Consider the following 22,217-nt stretch of genomic DNA (forward strand, 5'->3'; position numbering starts at 1 on the left):
GGCAGGACAAAGCTTGGCAAATCCTTTCATAGCAAAAGGATTTGAGTATAGGAGCAGGGAGGTCCTACTGCAGTTGTACAGGGTCTTGGTGAGACCACACCTGGAGTATTGCGTACAATTTTGGTCTCCTAATCTGAGGAAGGACATTCTTGCCATAGAGGGAGTACGGAGAAGGTTCACCAGACTGATTCCTGGGATGTCAGGACTTTCATATGAAGAAAGTCTGGATAGACTCGGTTTGTACTCACTAGAATTTAGAAGATTGAGGGGGGATCTTATAGAAACTTACAAAATTCTTAAGGGGTTGTACAGGCTAGATGCAGGAATATAGTTCCCAATGTTGGGGAAGTCCAGAGCAAGGGGTCACAGTTTAAGGATAAGGGGGAAATTTTTTAGGACCGAGATGAGGAAAACATTTTTCACACAGAGAGTGGTGAATCTCTGGAATTCTCTGCCACAAAAGGTAGTTTAGGCCAGTTCATTGGCTATATTTAAGAGGGAGTTAGATGTGGCCCTTGTGGCTAAGGGGATCAGGGGGTATGGAGAGAAGGCAGGTACAGGATACTGAGTTGGATGATCAGCCATGATCATATTGAATGGCGGTGCAGGCTCAAAGGGCCGAATGGCCTACTCCTGCACCTATTTTCTATGTTTCTATGTAAGTGATAATGGGGGCGCCGTCCAGTATGGCTGCCCTGCCTGCAGCTGTTTGTCCTATCACCCTTTTTTTTTTTAGTGTGTTATAAGTTTTTGTTTTGGAGGTCTAGTCTTTTTATGTGGTGGTGGGGTGGGGGGGGGGGGTTTGGGGGGATGGGGGGGAGGTAGGTGGGATGGGGGGGGGGGGGTGGGTATGGGGGGGGGGTGCCCACAGCACTGAAGTGCCAGCACGGAGCGGGCGATGCCGTCCCCTGGTCGCCGTGTGGTAAGCTCCGGAGTGCTGAGGCCGCCGACTCCAACATCGCGGAGCTGTGGTTGCGGAACGTCCAGCCGCGGGCGGCGCTGACTTTAAACACCGCGGAGCCTGGGATCTTTTGCCAAGATTGCCAGTGTTGGAGCTCCGACCAGCACAGTCTGTGGACTTCGGGAGCCGCGTGTCTCCGGGGAGGAAGCGGCCGTTCCAGACACTCCATGCCACTGAGAGTGTTCTCCCAATGCCGGAGCTCCATCATCCGTCGAGAGGGCCTGAAACATCGTGCCGCCGTTGCAGCGACTGGGGAGGCCTCAATCGATACAAGATACAAGATACATTTATTTGTCACATGTACCAATTGGTACAGTGAAATGTGTGGTCGCCATACAGCCATACAAATAAATAATAAAGAGCACAGGACACGATAGTTTTTTTAACACAGACATCCCCACACAGCAGGATCAAATTCCCACTGTGAGGGAAGGCTCCAAAAATTCAGTGATCCTCCGCCTCTGTTGGCCTCCCGATGTTCAGGCCCGCTCGCCGGGGTGATGGAAGTCTGACGTCGGGACTGGAGGACCTCCTCAGCGGCTTGGACATCCGAGTCGGGCACCTGTTACCGGAGTCCGCAGGCCGCGCTGGGGGGGAGATGCAATGCTGGTGGCCCTCGGCAAAGGGCCCCTGGACACCGCGATGTTGTTCAGCGCCGGCCGCGCTGGAAGCTCTCCAAACCACAGCTCAGCGATGTTGGAGCAGCAGCCCAACGCTCTGGAGCTGCAAACCGCGATCCAGGTAGGCATCGCCGATCCGTGGTGACTCCAGCGCTGCGCTGCTGCTGTTGAAGCTCTGGTCCGGTCCCCGGCAGGAAAGGCCGCACCAATCCAGATGGTAGGCCGCGAGGAGGGAGGGCGAGGACGCGACTCGGAGAAATAGTTGCGCCCCCGCCAGGAAGCGACTGGGAAACAGTTTCCCCCTCACCGTATCCCCCTTCCCCCACATAGAAAAGTTGGAGATTCCCCAAAATAAACTTTAAAACTGACGAAAAATGTAAAACAAAAGATTTAAAAATCAAACAGATTGTAGGCGGAGGCTGCCTTCAACGCGGCGCCCCTAGTGACCCCCTATATACCCCTAATAGGTCCGACCAGGGGTGAACAAGAGGAAGAGGACTGAACTGTTGCCTTCCCTCACAATGGGAACCATTGTGGGGGGATGTTTTTATGTTTAATGTTAAATTATTTAATGTTGTGTTTTATTTTTATTGGTGTGCTGCAAATGGCAACTCAAAATTCACTACACCAATTGGTGTATGTGACAATAAGTGTCCTTTGTCCTTTGGATACATGTGAGGGGGAGGGGTTGATAGATAGATAGTTGGACAATGGTCAGTGATGACAAGATAATAAATGTAAGATAAGAATAGAATAGGTACGAATTTTGAAGCCAGAGGAAGGCATATAGGTGGAGTTGTTGAAATTACAACTACTGTTTATTTTTGTTGATAATGAGTGAGGAAAAAATTGTAGTCGAATTTACAATTGTAAGATGAAAGTAGATCCATTTGGACCAGCATGCATCATTGCCATGTTTTGGCACATCTTGGATTGCCATTTATTATAGTTGGATAATGTCAGGGGATCCTTATTCTCCACCAAACCATCTAAATATGATCTCAGTTTTAGAGCAGTCATTCTGACAGCGATATTTGTTTATTACTAAAGAATATTGCATCCAAGTCCTAATGCAGGCTCAAATCTAAACCCTAGACCCAGCAATTATTTTAATAGCAATGAAGGCAAGCGGTATTTGGAAGAATTGGATATTGAAGTGTGCACAATATTTAATCATCATTGGAAAATAAATGAAGACTGAGATGATTGCTGAAAGTTATCATACTTATTTTCATTTCACTTTGTCATTTAGGTTGCATCATTGATAAATCCTCCTATCAGGACACGGGTTGAGCACATATTTGCAGACAAAATTACTGCAGCTTACCCGAGCCATCAACGAGCTCCACTGGGAAAGTCTCACGATCAAGCACCGGGATTACCTGAAGGACTAGATATATACAATACTACATTTGGGAAAAGAATACTCAAAGGTAGTAATACGCAGATAAAGGAACCATGGAAGACAAAAATATTCTGAAAGTTAAATTATTTTATGAATCAATAAACATCTGAGATGAAGCATAAGAGTAACATTTCAAGGGAGTTGCATGAACCAAGAGACCAGGACTTTTATGTGTGTTGATAAATAGGGATATGGCATCCTTTACTTATACATTAGAGACATAGAGTACAAAGTGAACAGCACTATGCTAACTGGTAAAACATTGATATCTCCAGCTGTGTATATTGTGGCCAATGTCATGACCAGATTTAAGAATGGGTGGCAAGGATCTGGATTTCTTAAGGTTCTGAGAGATTTTTTTGGAATGGTACCAGGAAAGCCCCTGAGACATAATGAGAGAAATAACTATTTGTTGTGTATTTTCCAGGATCTTAAAACTGCTACATGACAATATACTCGACACACATTCGATGTAACTTTTAAAACTCTGATCAAAGAAATAACTGAAATAAAAAGCAGTTAAGATGTTTTGGGAAAAGCAGAGCAGTGGGGCTAACTGGATAATGTTTTAAAGGAATTGGCTTGGGTAAAGTTGAATTGGCTGTTCTATGATTCTGCACTGGCTAGATGAATGTTGTAAATAGCCAAGAATTTGCTTGTCGGACCTTATTGAGATACTGCACTTATTTCCAGCAATATTCAGCAATGTTCGGCACGGACTTGTAGGACCGAGATGGCCTGTTTCCGTGCTGTAATTGTTATATGGTTATATGGTTAATATAGCCCAATAGGTGACAAGGATATACAAATGTACAAACGTAATGCAATCCTTGCTCTGTTTTAGACAGGTTTGATTTATGATGTTTTGTGAAGTTCAGACATTCATTCTTAGTGAAGGGTAAATTCCTTGAAGACACAATGGTTAGCAGAAATAAAAAAGAATGAGTTTTGCAGCAAAGTGTCCAGACCAAGGTCAGATCAGGCATTATTATATTTAATAACAGTGCGAGGGGCCACATTTTTGAAGGGGCTCCTATTTGGCAAGTTCTAAGTAAATATGCTGCTCTCCATCATCTAAATAGGTTCAAAGGTTCTTTATTATTAGTCACATACACCAATTGGTGTAGTGAAATGCGGATTGCCATTGCAGCACTTAAAAAGAGAAAACAACATAACAATAATAAAGACATTTAAACATAAGAAACATCCCCCACAATGATTCCCACTGTGAGAGAAGGCACAAAGTCCCCATCCCCATGTCCACCCATAGTCGGGCCTATTGAGGCCTCCGCATTCGCCTTTATGGAGGTCCGATGTGCCAGGCCCTTCTCACCGGATGATGGTGCTCTGGCGTCGGGAGAATCCTCACAGCGGCATGGGAAACCTGGAATGGCCGATTTCTTACCGGAGACCACGACTTCCAAAGCCGACAGGCCGGGCAGGATGGAGCTCCACCACTGCCGATCTTGGGGAGTGATCCCACGCTCCCGTTGTAAAGTTCAGCGCCGCCGCCCGCGGCTGGCTGCTCCACAGACCGCAGCCCCCCCCACATAAAAAAGACTAGAGCTGCAAAAAACAAAACACTCAACTCACTAAAAATTAAAAAAAAAAAGAGGTGAAAAAACAGACAGCTGCAGGCTGGGCAGCCATACCCATACCCATACCCATCCCAGCAATAATGCTCATTGTAGCAATCAGTCCTGCTCAGCATGATCTCTCCCCTTTGTCAATCACCCAAGGGAGCCTTAATAGCCAATGCATTTAAGGAAGCAACTTCTTGTGCCATTGTTTTCCTTTTGTGGGATGTATGTATTGCTAGCAAAGCTTGAATTTGTATCTCAGCTCGAATTGCCCTGGAAGTGGGCTGATTAGAGGATGGTGAAGAGTCAGCTACACAGCTGGGTGAGAAAGGAGAGCTTTCATTTCCAAAAGGACTGGTAAACTTGGGAAGATTAGAAGATTGAGGGGGGATCTTATAGAAACGTACAAAATTCTTAAGGGGTTGGACAGGCTAGATGCAGGAAGATTGTTCCCGATGTTGTAGAAGTCCAGAACAAGGGGTCACAGTTTAAGGATAAGGGGGAAGTCTTTTAGGACCGAGATGAGAAAAATATTTTTCACACAGAGAGTGGAGAATCTCTGGAATTCTCTGCCACAGAAGGAAGTTGAGGCCAGTTCATTGGCTATATTTAAGAGGGAGTTAGATGTGGCCCTTGTGGCTAAGGGGATCAGGGGGGTATGGAGAGAAGGCAGATACGGGATACTGAGTTGGATGATCAGCCATGATCATATTGAATGGCGGTGCAGGCTCGAAGGGCCGAATGGCCTACTCCTGCACCTATTTTCTATGTTTCTATGTAACTGCTAAGAGTATTATTATCATACCATTCATGGTCATTTTTAATGATATACTAATGATCCCTTCTGCAGTGTGGGAAAAATATACAAGCACATGGGACCAAAGAGTGAATAGCAAACTGGATTCAGAATGAACTCAGTTGCAAGAAATCAAGGATAATGTAAGATTCCCAGAAAGTTAATTTGCAAATCGAATCAGTAGTAAAGAAAGCAAATACAATGCTAGCATTTATTTCAAGAGAGCTTATATACACAAATGGGGATGTAATGCTGAGGCTCTATAAGGCGCTGGTCAGGCCGCATTTGGAATATTGTGAGCAATTTTGGACACCATATCTGAGGAAGGTTGTGCTGGCTCTGGAGCAGGTTTATAAGAATGATCCCAGGAATGAGTAGGTTAACATATGATGAGCGTTTGATGGCACTGGGCTTGTAATTCCTGGAGTTTAGAAGAATGAGGGGGGGGGTTAGAAGAATTCACTGAAACGTACAGAATAGTGAAAAGCTTGGATAGAATGGATGTGGAGAGGATGTTTCCACTAGTGGGAGAGTCTAGGACTAGAGGTCCGAGCCTCATAATAAAAGGACGTTCTTTTAGGAAGGAGATGAGGAAGAATTTGAGGAGGAATGAGGCTTATGCGGAGAAGGCAAAAGAATGGGATTAGAGGGATAGATAGATCAGCCATGATTGAATGATGGAGTAGACATAATGGACATCTATTATGATCTTATAATCATGATAAGGGTTATAGGAGAACTGCACATAACACCAGTTAGGCAACGGCTTGAGTACCGAGTAATGAGTACGTTTCTGGTCAATATCTTGCAGGAATGATCTGATTGCATTGGGCATGGTGCAGAGGTGATTTAAGATGTCAGATCTGAATAATTGTAGTTAAAAGTAAAGATTCCAGTCACTTGGGGTAAGAACTAATCATGGGGGAGAAATTGAGGCAGATTTGCTTCAAAACCTGAAGGGCAACTCTCCTGTTTCTCCTGTCCTGCAAGCTGCAATGCAGCAAGCAGTTCCTGCCTTTCTTCAGCTGCCAGGGTTTTAGAGCTTTGCAAAATTAGCCACAAATAAAGTATGTTTTCACGCTGCTGTACCATGGCCAACCTCCTATTCATGGGAAGAATCCCTGAATATGATCTTATCTCCCAAAGCATGCCCGCCTCTGGCAACATGTTTTCCAGTGCCTCCATTACACCCTAGCAGAATAGTTCCTGTAAAGTGCCTTGGAATATTTTTATATAAGGTGTATTAAACTAGTACAGCAGGGTTAGAGAAGTGGGTTGGTCCATCAGCTATATTTACAGCTTAATCTAATGTGTAGAACTCATAAGTGAGGGTGAGATGCATTGGGGAAAGCTACTTGATCCATCTTCTGCACCCTGGTCAAAAAGGGACTGACTATAGGTTAATTCTAGCTCTGTTAATGATCATCCTAAAATCATTTACAACCCAATCACACCAGCAAATCTATTTCTTAGTCCCATTCAATGTGCGAACCTCTCTATCACCGCTCTGAGCCCCTTTCTCTCCGGGACGCAAGACCCACAATCCCCCTTCTGCCACTTTGTATATTGTCACTGAGGAAGCTGTAAAAATAGCTAATGGATGAACCCACCTCCCTAATCCTACTGTGCTAGTTTAATGCACACATTTGGCAATCTGGCCTGTCTGCAAGGGGCCAACTAAAACATTGTAAGTCGTTATTGAAAGGCAGCATCTTAAAAACAAATGTTGGACTTCATATATGTCTAAAAGTAATGAGGGGAATAGATAGGGTGAATGCACAGTCGTTTACCCAGAGAAGGGGAATCAAGAACCAGAGGACATAGGTTTAAGGTGAGAGGGGAAATATTTAATAGTAAACTGAGGGGGGGGGGGTGGGTGTTGGTTTGCACAGTGGGTACATGAAACGAGCTGCCAGAGGAAATAGTTGAGACAGGTACAAAAGTAACATTAAAAAGGCATTTGGATAAGTACATGGATAGGTAAGGTTTAGAGTGATATGGACCAAACATGGGCAAGTGGGACTAACATAGATTGGGCATCTTGATTGGCATGGGCGAGTTGGGCTGATTGGCCTGTATGACTCTAAGCATGAGTCTATTTGCATGTAGGTTGATCCGCCCTTCTTCTGACATAATATTCGACTTTGACAGTAATGAAAGCTGCAATATAATATGGTGTAATGTAATGTATAATATATATATATTGCAATGCAATATAATTACTCCTATATATAATCTTGATCACAAATCAATATTTAAATATTTACATCAGATATCACTGCTGGAGAGCTTATAAACCCACCAAAGACTCGACAACAAATTAATGAAGAATCGCTAAAAGGGCATTCGCTGTATAGGACAACGCATAATGATTACATCACTGGTAAGGAAGCATGACTCTTTTACGCAAATTGTACTGAATTCTTGTTTATTTGCAATAATGTACTTATTGCTTGTCTCTGACAAGGTTATATAATATGTAAAGCATGGCAGCATGCTGTGTGAAGTAATGATTCAAATATGATGTGTGGTTCCATTTGGTCCGGATTTGTCAGTAATAATATACTTTGTGCATTCATGCACACCACTTTAACTTTGGTATTCACCTCCCCTCTCACACCGGCCACTATTGGCCCTGACTGTACTCTCTTACCCCTTCTCGAACTTTCCTTTCCATTAATTCAGGAGTCTTTTGTAATTTTTCCTATACTCGCTTTCCCTTTAACTCTATCTTTATACTCCCAATTTGTCAAGATTTGGCACGACTACATACATATATTAAACAGGATTTTGAGAATGTTAGTATAAAATCATGAAGGTGATAGGGTGAATGCAAAGACTCTTTTACCCAAAGTAGGGGAATCAGGAACCATAACTGGGAGAAGACATATAGTCATTTTCTTCTGGCCATGGACGAGGCCCAGGACGGAAAGGTCAGATTCGGGAAAGAGCTGCAGATGCTGGAAATATCGAAGGTAGACAATTCCAATCTGACCTTTATGTCCTGGGCCTCCTCCATTGCCAGAGTGAGTCCCACCGCAAATTGGGAGGAGCAGCACCTCATATTTCGCTTGGGTAGTTTACATCCCAGCGGTATGAACATTGGCTTCTCCAATTTCAGTTAGTCCTTGCTTTCTCTCTCCATCCCCTCCCTGTCCCTGTCCCAGCTCTCCCACAGCCTACTATCTCCGCACATCAGTCTAAAGAAGGGTCTCGTCCCGAAACGTCGTCTATTCCTTCGCTCCATAGATGCTGCCACACCCATTGAGCTTCTCCAGCATTTTTGTCTACCTTGCTCAGGTATAGGGATAGGAAAGGCTTAGAGGGATATGACACAAACAGAGGTAGGTGGGATTAGCATAGATGCCGTATCTTGGTTGGCATGGGAAAGTTGGGCCGAAGGGCCTGTACCAATTATATATTTCTCTTCTCAACTTAAAACTTGCCAGCTTGTTCAGTATACCCAGCACCCACTGTGCGAAACTGCTACCACTCGGGTTTCTATTAAATCTTTTCCCTCTCACCTTAAACCCATGTTGTCTGGTTCTTGATTCGTACACTCAAGGTCAAGGAGCTGAGTGGATGCAGACTGAGCTGGCTGGTCAAGGTCAAAAACTGCTGGAGATTTTCTGTTTGTACATCTCCACTGCCTGCAGCCTTCCAGCTACTTGGGAAGTTATATTTAGGATGATACATGCTAATAAAAATGTGTATACTCATTCAGGTCTTTATTGGACAGCAACACATATGATCAGGCAGATGAATTACTGATTCCGAACACCTGCTGCATGGTCAATGATGAAATGCGTAACTGCAGGGCTCTCATTACATGCTTGCTGTCAGTTCCCAGATTATGCAGATTTTATAGCCATGCTTTCAGTAACTAGACTTTTCTGCCCAGTAAGTCAGTTGCTGGAATTTCATGGGCACGATCATAAGTGATAGGAGTAGAATTAGGCCATTTGGCCCATCAAGTCTGCCCTGCCTTTCAATCATGGCTGATATATCTCTCCCTCCTAACCCCATTCTCCTCCCTTCTCCCCAAAACCTCTGACGCCCATAGATGGCTCTATGGCTGCGATGCCTCTGTCCCTCTAAAGCTGAGATGACTCTGTGGCTCATTGGCTGAGATGGCTCTGTGGCTCTATGGCTGAGGGCTGCCTACATGGTTACAATGGCTCTATGGCTTTATGACTGAGATAGTTCTATATTGATATGGCTGAGATACTCTGTGGCTGAGATGCGTCTGTAGCAGAGATGGCTGCCTCCATGGTTAAGACAGCTCTATAGTGCTATGGCTGAGTTCTAAGGCTCTGAGTATTTGCGGTGATACTTAAATCCAGGCACTACAGATTTTATTAGGATCAAGGTGTAGTCAGTTTTATTTTTTTTTAAATCTCAGAGCTTTTTTCTGAACTCTTTTAATTAAAATCATCAATTTAAATCAAGAGGGTCAACATGCCTTTTTTCTTTTGATTTTCATCAACATGGGTGGAAAGGCTGGTTCACATTGTTTGGAATTATTCGCAATTGGATGATAATTTGTAATGGTACATACAAAAGAAAAACAGCATGGATTTCAATGTTTAAACTGATTTGAATGATTTCCACAGGGGAACAGGTGGATAGAAAGTACGATTGGTCGAGAATCAACAAAGACAGTGCATTTGGTATCGAGACTCCTTATTTCAGTGATGGAAGAATGACAGCAAAATCATTGCACTGGTTAACAGAAATGCAACTGTAAGTATTCATGAAATCTGCCATTGCAGCTTCTCTCTTCTTCACTATGGGTTCACTTCACTCATATCTGAATTATGAGCTCCCTCACCCCTCCCCTGCCCAAAGGAAAATAACTGCTGGCTTTGTACATAGACTGCTTATAAGTTTACTATCAGGCTTTTCATGGACTGAACTACAAATATGATTGAGCCATATGAAGAACAGTGAGTTAAAAAATAGGCATCAGAATGTTCAAGTCCATCTCTAAGATTATCAAATGGATCATAATGGAGTTGAATTTTGTTGGTGCTTCTTTCATTCATCTCATTTAACCATTGCATTTTCATTGAATACTGGTGTATTCTCCAATGAACAGAGCAGAGCCCATTCTCGAGCGGCAGCATTTTGAAACAGTAATCCATGCCTTTATTACATCTAGGCTGGATTACTGTAACGCACTCTATTTTGGAGTTGCACGATCTTCACTGGCTCGTCTCCAGTTGGTTCAAAATGCTGCTGCTCGCCTTTTAACTGGAACTCGAAAGAGGGAGCACATAACGCCAATTCTGGCCTCCCTCCACAGGCTCCCGGTGCACTTTCGAGTTCATTTTAAAATTATTTTATTTGGTTTTAAATCTCTAAATGGGCTCGCCCCGCCTTACCTCTCTGAACTGCTCCACCCATACGCTCCTGCCTGGTGCCTCAGGTCAGTTGATCAGCTGCTCCTGGAGGTACCGAGGTCTAAGCGGAAGCTTAGAGGGGATAGAGCCTTCTCTGTTGCTGCTCCGGCACTCTGGAACATCCTGCCGTTGCACATCAGACAGCCCCCCTCACTGTCCATCTTCAAAATCAGTATTAAAACACATTTATATTCCTTGGCCTTTGACACTGCTTGAGACTTTGCTCCTGTTTTTAGTGCTTTTAATGTTTTTAATTTTATTGTTTTTACTCTTTTGTTTAATGTTTTTATTGTTATGTAATAATTTATTGTCCATGATTAGTCATGTACAGCACTTTGTTGCAACTGTGGTTGTTTTTAAAGTGCTCTATAAATAAAGTTATTATTATTATATTATTCTGTCACAATTGACCCAACTTTTTACTCTCCAAGTACAAATCAAGAGTCAGTTGGATTTTCACCACTTATCTAGATGAGTGTAGTTACAAATATGCCCAAGCTCAATATAATTTAAGAGAGAGCAGCACCCTGCTTGATTGGCACTGTTTGCTCCTCCCTTTATCCTTGGCTCCAGTGTTGCACTGTGAACACCATATCCGATATGTACCAAGGCATCTTTGATAATATCTTCTGAATTCTCAATTTCCTGGAAGAAAGCTGCGGGTGCCCAGGAACAGGAATATCTGCAAATTATCCTCTAAGCCTCCTGTAATCTTGACTTTAAAGTCTATCGCTTGTCCAAAAATGTATTCCTGGTTCATTGCACAAAGAACGCTGTATATGGTTCATTCCTCCTTTAAAGTGTATTCTAAAGTATTAGAAACATAGAAACATAGAAAATAGGTGCAGGAGTAGGCATTCGGCCCTTCGAGCCTGCACCACCATTCAATATGATCATGGCTGATCATCCAACTCAGTATCCTGTACCTGCCTTCTCTCCATACCCTCTGATTCCCTTAGCCACAAGGGCCACATCTAACTCCCTCTTAAATATAGCCAATGAACTGGCCTCAACTATCTTCTGTGACAGAGAATTCCAGAGATTCACCACTCTCTGTGTGAAAAATGTTTTCCTCATCTCGGTCCTAAAAGATTTCCCCTATCCTTAAACCGTGACTTCTTGTTCTGGACTTCCCCAACATCGGGAACAATCTTCCTGCATCTATCCCCTGAGACCTACCATTCACTGTGTAGGTCCTGCCCATGTTAGAAATTCCAAAATGAACACCCATTTCACTGTATTAAATCCCATCAATCATTCCTCAGCTCACCTGACCAACCAATCAAAATTCTGGTGCATATTTTGACATCCATCTTCACTATCTGACATCCATCTTCACTATCTTGAATATTTTCAGCATTTTCATTATTTGTTGTGCATTAATAAACTCTTCCCTAACAGCTCATGATATTTCCTTCCCCTGTATCATTTAAATATTAATATTATTCAAACATTACTTTGAATTTTCAATACAGGAAACAATCTGCAAGGATAGTGTCAAAAAAAATTGATGACTTCAAAGAAAAAACACACCCTCAAGTTGGAAAAGTCCTTGATCCGTAAGTCAAAATTACGTTTTGTGGAAAAATAAATCAAGGTTAATTAGACTTTCCTGGAAATTGTGTATTTGAAGAATGTGCGATAAAGAAAAATAAGGGCAATGTCCAAGAAAAATGTCCATCCCTCAAGCAACACTGCAGCCTATGATATCTGTGACAGTTTTGTATGGAGCTCCTAGTAGACATATTTTCTTGTGCATGACCAAGGCAACATATGCAATAGAATAGCCCTTGAATATATGAATCGACAAGTAATTCAGAGGCATGAAGCAACAAACCAGTCCTGTGATCAAAGCTGTAGAATATAAATTCAGTTAATGATCTGGCATTAAAAATAAATCCTAGTTAAGACCATTTGCCAAAAGCCACAAGATTGTGATTACACCCATTTGGTTCATTGCCATCTAAATAGTTCGGAAACTATTTGTTGACTTCAGAGGAAGAGAAGTTGGGAGGCCATATGCCAGTTTTCATTGGTGGATCGGTGATGGAGGGATTTGGCTGTTTCATATTTGTAAACAAGAGCCAGAGACAGTGTATGATTTAAACACATCTTTAATGAGCACTTGAAACTCAGCAGCGTTGAGGACGACAGGTTGTCAGTGCATCCTAGCTGCTCGAACTGTAGTGCTGGGAATGAGTGTTAGTATAAGTGTTATAGTGGGGTGGAGTTAGTGATGCTGGCTTATGTGTGATTGGTTCACATGCATCATCAATCTACAATATTCATAGGCATTAACATCGTCAACGACCTGTCTTGGACCCACCCTGCAGATTTTAGTTTAGTTTAGCAATATAGCACGAAAACAGGCCCTTCGATCCACCGAGTCAGCACCGACCAGCGATCCCTGCACACTAACACTTCCCTACACACTAGGGACAATTTTACATTTATACCAAACCAATTAACCTATAAACCTGTGTGTCTTTGGAGTGTGGGAGGAAATCGAAGATCTTGGTGAAAACCCACACAAGTCACGAGGCGAACGTATAAACTCTGTACAGACAAGCACCTGTAGTCAGGATTGAACCCCGGTCTTTGGCAGCGTATGGCAGTAGCTCTATTGCTATGCCACCGTGCCGACGGTATTTACAAATAAGGCATGCCAGTGACTTTACTTTCTTAGAATTTTAAAGATTCTGCATGTCACCGAATAAACCTTTACAGATGCATTGGTTGCATCGTGGCTTGGTATAGCAATTCCAATCGACAGGAATGTACAAGGATGCAGAGAATGGTAGACTCTGCTCGATCCATCATGGGCACAGTCCAGGGGGGAGAGAAGAGGCTGGGGGAAAGAGGAGAGGGGGGGGGGGGGGAGAGGAGAGGGGGGGGGGGACGAGGAGGGGAGAGAGGAGACGGGGGCAGGGACAGGTGGGAGGGGGGGGGGGGGGGGGGGGGGGGGGGGGGGGGGAGGGGGGGGGGGGGGAGGGGGGGGGGGGGGGGGGGGGGGGGGGGGGGGGGGGGGGGGGGGGGGGGGGGGGGGGGGGGGGGGGGGGGGAGAGGGGAGGGGGGGGGGAGGGGGGGTGGATGTTATTGTGTGTTGTGTGTTTTTTGAGTGTGTCGCTGCTGGCGAATTTATATCACTGCACCTGTGGTTATATATGGGATAAAACTGATTGATTGATTGATAGAGGGGAGAGAGAGAGAGGAGGGAGAGTGAGAGGAGGGGGGAGAGGAGGGGGGGGAGAGGAGAGGGGGAGAGGAGAGGAGAGGGGAGGGGACAAGGAGGGAGAAGGAGGGAGGGGAGACATGAGGGAGGGGGAGAGAGAGAGGCAGAGAGAGGAGAGGGAGAGAGAAAGAGAGAGAGAGAGGGGTGGCAGAGAGGAGAGAGGGAGAGAGAGGGGGGGAGAGAGAGAGGGATAGGGAGAGAGAGAGAGTGGGGAGAGAGAGGAGGGGAGAAAGAAAGAGAGTGCCTCCCAAACCCCACAAACAACCATTTGCAGGCAGTGCTTTTTTATTTCAAACTAACCATATTTTCATTTTCAAACCACATTAAGGGTACTTACAGGTGTGAAGAAATGTGTTCAGTGTCATTCAGAGCTCAGAGTGACAGAGACTAATTGACAGAGCTCCATCTTGACGAGTGACTGATTGAGGCACACCACTTCCTGGTTTTATAATCCCTCCCCCTCCCTCCAGCAGGGGCAGCAGAGGGAATGGGGAATTTTGTAAAAACATTAATATCTCCGTCATTTTTCATAGACGGGAAAAGTCCTCGGCACACAAGTGGCGGAGGGGGTCTCTGAGCAAGGTGGCCAAAAATGACGGCCGGAGGTGGCGGCGTTCTCTCGGAAATCGCAGCACAGAAGGCCAAAAGCGGTCAAGAACAGAGATTTAGTAATATATAGGTGCTAATGGGAGAGTGTTAAACAGGAGGATTTAGTTATAAGATTAGGGAATGGTCATTTCAAACTGGAATGTAGAGCAAACTTTTTTTCTCAGAAGGTGATGAATATCTGGAATTCTCTACCCCAGAGGATTGTGGTAGATCACGGTGGGTATAAAAAGGAAGTAGATCATTTTTGAGAGACCAGTGAATTGAAGGCTGTGGGGAACTGGCACAGAAAAAAAGGAGGGTAGCTAATGTAACCCCACTTGGAGCCCCCAAATTTTTGTTCTCAGATTTCTTTTATATAGGAATTGGGTTGTTAAAGGAGGTTTAGAAGGTATATGATGGCGTTTTAGGATCATGTAGAAATAAGGAACTGCAGATGGTGTTTTACAAAAAGCAGGAGTAACTCTGTGAGTCAGGCAGCATGTCAGGAGAACTTGAATTATCTTCCCCTACAACTAACAATGCCAAGGGAACACCATGTTATCCAATTTCCGAATTACCTTCTTCAGTCAGAAGAAGGTCCTGACCCGAAACTTCACCTATCCAGGTTCTCCAGAGATGCTGCCTGACCCTCTAAGTTACTCCAGTATTTTGCGTCTTTTTGAGGTTTAGGCTCCTGCTGGATTGCAGTCGTTGTCGAAATAAATCAGTAGATAAATAATCGTGTTGGGCTGGAAGAAGACTAAAGCATGGGGGAAGATGATTAGGAAATCTCAAACATGTGGCACTTGAAGACAGATGGGTTGTGAGCACTGGCAGTCAGATGTAAGTTGAGGATATGGTGTGAGAGCATACATGTTTCACCAAGCTCCACATTAGAGCAAGTTATTTTATCACAGACCTCCTGCAGGGTTAGTTTCCCAGAGTGCCAGCAATGATCGTGTTAGATGCTGCAATAGGCTGGGGGCCGAACATCAAAAATGTGTCTAGAAATCAACTTTCGTGACCCATGTCTCCACATGAAATTTTGCACAGATTTAAAATATAGTTGAGAAGGAAATCATAACTCGTCAGTGCCAAAAGTTGCACATTAATTAATTAAACTAATTAGAAAATGAGATCGAAAAAGTAAGCGCCATCTAGTGTCCAATGCTCATATTACACCAAGGGGAGCCTATTTCCGTGTTGCAGTCTCTTTAAACCATATATTATTATATCAGGTATGATTTATATAATATTTTTACCCAATATGTTAAAAATTCAGGTATTTCTGTGAGTTGGGTCATGAACCTGAATGGAAAAGCTCCTTGGCCCACAGCCTCCAAGGCAAATTAACCACGACAGGAGACCTCATTAAACCATTCACCAATGGCTACGGATCTTGTATGTTTTTGCTAACAATGTTGGGAGATGTTCTTATAGTTGGAATTGCACCTAATATTCCTGGCTTACAATTTGGTAACATTGGAGCCCCAGGTTTTAAGGAAATTTTATTGCTGTCGGTAAACATTTTCATAGATGTTTCTTCTTTCTGTTTCTTTTCCAGAATTGCAGATACCCGCAAGGTTCCTCCTGATCACACGTTCGGTGCTCTACTGCATCCCGATGAGTATGGTAATGATTTAAAGCTAAACTAAAATTTCCATTTTTATTCACATTGGCAATTATGTTGATTTAAAGTAGTGAAAGCTAATATCATGGTTGCTGCTGGATTTTCAACATGTTGAACATTTTCGGCAACCTGCTGCAACTATGACGGATGCTGGCAAGTTCGCAGAAATATTGTGTAAGTGGGACAGGCCCTTAAGAAAGATTAAATGGTAATCAGACCAAAACTTTTTTAATCAATAAGCATCCGCCCTGCAAGCCATGATAATTAATTTAAATAATGCAAGTTGTATATATCTAATCTGCTGTGCAGTTAAGTCTATGGCGTTGGGTCCAATTTTGTACCCATGCAATCACATGAGTACAATCATTAGATTATGCCTAATGTTGTGGGAGTACTTTGCAAGCTTTTAATGTAAAAATAAAAATACTTGTGTAGCTTCTGGAGCAGATATTTCGGGTCAATGACCGTTCATTCTTTTTAACAAATTATTTTCAAAGTTAGTATATGTCCATTGCAAGCCAAATTGGAAGCAAATTGGCACCTTTTGCCCCAGAACAATGGTTCTATGGAGCTGAAATGTGCAGTCAAATTCTGAGCATTGCAATTGTTTGCAGATCTAATTAATACTTCTTAAAAGAAACCTGGCTTTAATTATTGCAATAAATGCGTTGTTACAGAAGGTAGACACAAAATGCTGGGGTAACTCAGCGGGGCAGGCAGCATCTCTGGAGAGAAGGAATGGGTGACGTTTTGGCTCAAGACCCTTCTTCAGACTGATATTATTTGACATTGTTGTTTCAGGTGTTGGAGATCTTATTTACAATAAGACTCCTACCAAATTTAGTCGAGAGAATGACAGGGAAAAAGGGACCTTAACAATACTTCGCCAGCATTTGAAAAAAATTAACTTTCAGAATTTCAAATCACTTCTTGAAGCTTTTCGACATTATGACAAAGTAAGTAATATTTTTTATTAGCTTTCTTTTAATATTATAGAAATATAACAGTTGCACATATAGTACTTCATAAGGTGGTCAAAAAGGCTTTTGCCACATTGGCCTTCATCAGTCAGAGTATTGAGTATAGAAGTTGGGAGGTTATGTTGCAGTTGTATAAGACGTTGGTGAGACCGCAGTTAGAATATTGTGTTCTGGGCACCATTTTATAGGAAAGATTTTGTCAAACTTGAAAGGGCTCAGAGAAGATTTATGAGGATGTTGCCAGGATTAGAGGGTGTGAGCTATTGGGAGAGGTTGACTCTCTGACCCTGCTCAGTCTTAATTAATTAACAAGTAGAAACCTGACTCCATTAATTAATACTATTGGTTTCCCATTTAATTTCAACCTTATTCAAATCATTTTGGCCAATGTGCTGAGAATAATAAATAATCTTAAAATGTATTAGAAACCATGCTTTGTGTCTTGGGTATTGAGAACATTTAAGTTGTATATAATGAAGTTGGGATATAATGAAGAATTGTTATTTGTGATAGTAATGGATCCATTACTGAGAACCAAAGGAAATACATACAAACTTCACCGAAAATAAGGTTATACTCTATGCCAGTGAATATAACTTTTCCTTGGGCCATATCTAGACCAAACTTCCTAAAAATGTTAGATTACATTTTTTGGAAAAAACAATAAATTGCCAAGCAGATAGGAGAATTCCAAATGATAACAGATACATTGTTGGAAAAATAATCTGAATACATTAATTTAAAAAAACTAGCTGGGATTTCTTCAAGCCTTGCCTGCTTGTTTTAGAGACTTGTGAAACAATTCCTTCATAGATTTTCCTCATTAATGTGGCTAATTTTCTTTTTCCTCTCAAGAGATATGTTATTAATGGAGAGATATACAGTTTATAACCTTGCTCAATCTTTATTCCTGTCATTCTGCTTACATTCAAATACATGTTTGGAGATTTCATTTATTCTCTTTTGTTTGCATGGATAAATAAGAATTTGGTTTGCTTCATCTTGATCCTTTGTCTATCATTCTTCCAAAGTGATTCTTTTGTAGATTAAGTTTATGCGCGCTAAATTTTCAATGATAGCATAGACACATAGAAAATAGGTGCAGGAGTAGGCCATTCGGCCCTTCGAGCCTGCACTGCCATTCAATATGATCATGGCTGATCATCCAACTCAGTATCCTGTACGTGCCTTCTTTCCATACCCCCTGATCCCTTAAGCCACAAGGGCCACATCTAACTCCCTCTTAAATATAGCCAATTAACTGGCCTCAACTTCCTTCTGTGGCAGAGAATTCCAGAGATTCACCACTCTCTGTGAAAAATGTTTTTCTCATCTCGGTCCTAAAAGATTTCCCCCTTATCCTTAAACTGTGACCCCTAGAACTGTATGCTAGGATCCGAGTGCCCAAGGCATTCTTGCATCTTCGTCCCCTATGCAAGGGTCATATCATTAATCTAACACATTCATAATGATGATTGAATGATTCTATCGCAATTCAACTGTTTCTTTGCACATCTGGTGAACTGTTGCTATGGTGGTGTCAGGTGAGGAGAAGGTTGCAGTGCAGAATGGAGATCATCTTTACAATTGTTCTTATAGCTCTTGTGTCAAAACTGCCTTTCCTATTGTGCAAGAATAAGTTCGACAACAATGTTGATAACTGGTCTTTGCATTTTACCTCTATTTTCAGTAATAGTCACTTCCTAAATGTAGTGCCACTCACAGTTGTGGTATGAGAAGATTCACACTATAAATGACAGAAGATCTACTTCTTAACATGCACATCTTATGAGAATGTAGCTCTCATGTGCCCCCCCCCCCCTCACTCCAATGCCAAAATCCCATCCACCCACAATTAACATGTTTTTGCTCAGTAAGATCAATTAATGGAAAATCATGAGGACATTTTCTCGAATTTCTTATATTGGCTCGAGAGGCTTCGGAGAGAAGCCCAGAGTAGAACATCAGCAAGCAGGAAGTATAAATATATGTTGTTTGACAACACATAAAGGACGCATGCAGGATCAGGCAATGTACTGTAGCTGCAGGATGTGGGAGCTGGTGGTGGTTCCTGTTGATCACATCTGCAACAAGTGTTGGTTGATTGAAGAACTCTGGCTCAATGTCTGAGCTTCAAATGCTGAGGCACATCAGGGATGGGGGAATTACCTGGATGCTACATTTCTGGAGGCAGTCACACCTCTTTGGGTAACTGCTTCCACCATTGTCCGTGGTCAGGAGGAGGGTGTAACAGCAAGTGAGGCAGGTAGCAAGATGGAGGTAAAGGCAGTGTTAGAGGAGCCTCAGCCCTTGTGCTTGTTAAGCAGGTCTGAGATTCTTGTTCTCTGTGCAGATGTGTGTGTGGGGTTTGGAAAAGGACGAGCATCCCAATCGTGGCACCGTGGATCGGGGAACCATTCAACAGGAAGAGAGAAGAGACACACTATCTTTGGGGATAGTATGGACACTGTTCTCTGTCACGAAGATCAAGAGTCCAGACAGCTGTGGAGGCCAAGTCAATGGATATTTTTAAGGTGGAGATTGACAGATTCTTGATTTGTAAGGATGTCAATGATTATGGGGAGAAGGCAGGAAAATAGGTTGAGAGGGAATGATAACTATGCCATGATTTAATGCAATGGACTCAAAGGGCCGAATAGCCTAATTCCTCTGCTGTGACTTATGAACTTGTATGTAATTGTGTCAGCGAAGCAGTGCAGAAAGCGATTGGCATGTTGGCCTTTATAAGAAGTGAAATCAAATATAGGAGCAAAGGGGTCCTTCTGCAGTTGTACAGAACCCTAGTGAGACCACACCTAGAGTATTGTGTGCAGTTTTGGTCCCCTAATTTGAGAAAGGACATTCTTGCTATTGAGGGAATGCAGCGTAGGTTTACAAGGTTAATTCCCGGGATGGCGGGACTGTCATATGCTGAGAGAATGGAGCAGCTGGGCTTGTACACTCTGGAGTTAGAAGGATGAGAGGAGATCTCATTGAACCATATAAGATTGTTAAGGGCTTGGACACGCTAGAGGCAGGAAACATGTTCCCGATGTTGGGGAAGTCCAGAACCAGGGGCCACAGTTTAAGAATAAGGTGTAAGCCATTTAGAATGGATACGATGAAACACTTTTTCTCACAGAGAGTGTTGAGTCTGTGGAATTCTCTACATCTCAGATGGCGGTGGAGGCAGGTTCTCTGGATGCTTTCAAGAGAGAGCTAGATAGGGCTCTTAAAAATAGCGGAGTCAGGGGATATGGGGAGAAGGCAGGAACGGGGTACTGATTGGGGATGATCAGCCATGATCACATTGAATGGTAGTGCTGGCTTGAAGGGCCGAATGGCTTACTCCTGCACCTGCACCTATTGTCTATTGTCAGACAGAAGCAAGATAATTGACTTCTTTTTTTATTCTGTCCAGAATGGTGATGGCAAGATCGACCAAGAAGAACTACGAGATGTCCTGTCACAGTTTAACCTGAAGTTAGACCCCAAGATAATGGATGACTTATTTGACTACTGTGATTTAGAAGGGGTTGGCGCCATCAACTTCTTACAGTTTGCAAATTTTCTGAATTGGAAAGATAAAATGCCTATTGGAGAACAAGAAGAAAAGATAATTACAAAAGGTACAAGATATTTGTGCTGCATATTTTGGAAAATATTAAAAATATTGTAAACATTAATTAGGTCACGCAATGTCTGTAGAGAGAAGAGTTATCATTAATTCTGTTTTGCTCACCACAGAAGTTAACTGAATGCAATTTTCAGATATTACTATTAACTTATTTTACTTTTGATATCTGTGTGCCTCTTTATTAAAGCTAAATCAATTCTTCAATAGGAAATGCAACAAACGATGATGGCTGTGGGCTAGTAGCACATGAAGATATTGTACCATTAGAAATTGGTAGCTCAGTCAAGACACTCAGAACCATAACTAGAAAGGAAGACAAGTCTAATGGCCACTATAGCAAAAGCTCTTCATTGATCAATGCTGTTGTTGGTAATTACTCACCAGAAGGTAAGTGCACTGACAAATATTTTCATTTTCTTAACAGATAATGTTATTTTAGATGAACAGTTTTGTGCTTCAAGACAGAATATATGATATATTTCGGATTGTTTTTTAATTATCTGAAATTGTAGTTTCATCTTATGGTATGCAACACTTGTCTCGTGCATTAGATACTTTTCAGGAGGCAGCATACTCCCGTTTCTGTTTCTCATGTTCCAATTATCTGGAAAAAAGGGTGTGATCAGGAGAAAGTTTGAGTATAGAAGTTGTGATGTAATGTTAAAATTGTACAAGGCATTGGTGAGGCCAATCCTGGAGTATGGTGTACAATTTTGGTCTCCTAATTATAGGAAGGATGTCAACAAAATAGAGAGAGTACAGAGGAGATTTACTAGAATGTTGCCTGGGTTTCAGCAACTAAGTTACAGAGAAAGGTTGAACAAGTTAGGGCTTTATTCTTTGGAGCACAGAAGGTTAAGGGGGGACTTGATAGAGTTTTTTTAAATGATGAGAGGGATAGACAGAGTTGACGTGGAAAAGCTTTTCCCACTGAGAGTAGGGAGATTCAAACAAGGGGACATGACTTGAGAATTAAGGGACTGAAGTTTAGGGGTAACATGAGGGGGAACTTCTTTACTCAGAGAGTGGTGGCTGTGTGGAATGAGCTTCCAGTGTAGGTGGTGGAGGCAGGTTCGTTTTTATCATTTAAAAATAAATTGGATAGTTATATGGACGGGAAGGGAATGGAAGATTATGGTCTGAGCGCAGGTATATGGGACTAGGGGAGAATATGTGTTCGGCACGGACTAGAAGGGTCGAGATGGCCTGTTTCCGTGCTGTAATTGTTATATGGTTATATGGTTATATAAAGTGAAGGGATGCTTTTTATTTCAGTGCTCCATAAATTCAAATCGGCTCCTCTTTACACTGTTCAAGGAATTTAACAATTTTGATTGTTAATTCACTACCTAGTCAGTGAATTTAATTCACTGCTTATAGAAAAAT

General features: G+C 42.6%; 1 protein-coding gene across 1 annotated transcript in view; it reads left to right on the top strand.

Annotated features, from left to right (window-relative positions):
• The window catches only part of efhb (EF-hand domain family, member B), a 39,887-nt gene that overhangs the window by 13,100 nt on the left and 4,570 nt on the right, over window positions 1-22,217 (top strand). Inside the window, exons 4-11 of the mRNA XM_055656438.1 lie at window positions 2,834-3,014; window positions 7,635-7,745; window positions 9,976-10,105; window positions 12,240-12,323; window positions 16,149-16,216; window positions 17,016-17,170; window positions 20,616-20,823; window positions 21,039-21,218. Of these exons, the coding sequence (XP_055512413.1) occupies window positions 2,834-3,014; window positions 7,635-7,745; window positions 9,976-10,105; window positions 12,240-12,323; window positions 16,149-16,216; window positions 17,016-17,170; window positions 20,616-20,823; window positions 21,039-21,218 (1,117 nt within the window). The remainder of the gene's footprint in view (window positions 1-2,833; window positions 3,015-7,634; window positions 7,746-9,975; window positions 10,106-12,239; window positions 12,324-16,148; window positions 16,217-17,015; window positions 17,171-20,615; window positions 20,824-21,038; window positions 21,219-22,217) is intronic.

This window comes from Leucoraja erinacea, chromosome 2, assembly GCF_028641065.1.
Source record: "Leucoraja erinacea ecotype New England chromosome 2, Leri_hhj_1, whole genome shotgun sequence".
Taxonomy (NCBI): domain Eukaryota; kingdom Metazoa; phylum Chordata; class Chondrichthyes; order Rajiformes; family Rajidae; genus Leucoraja; species Leucoraja erinaceus.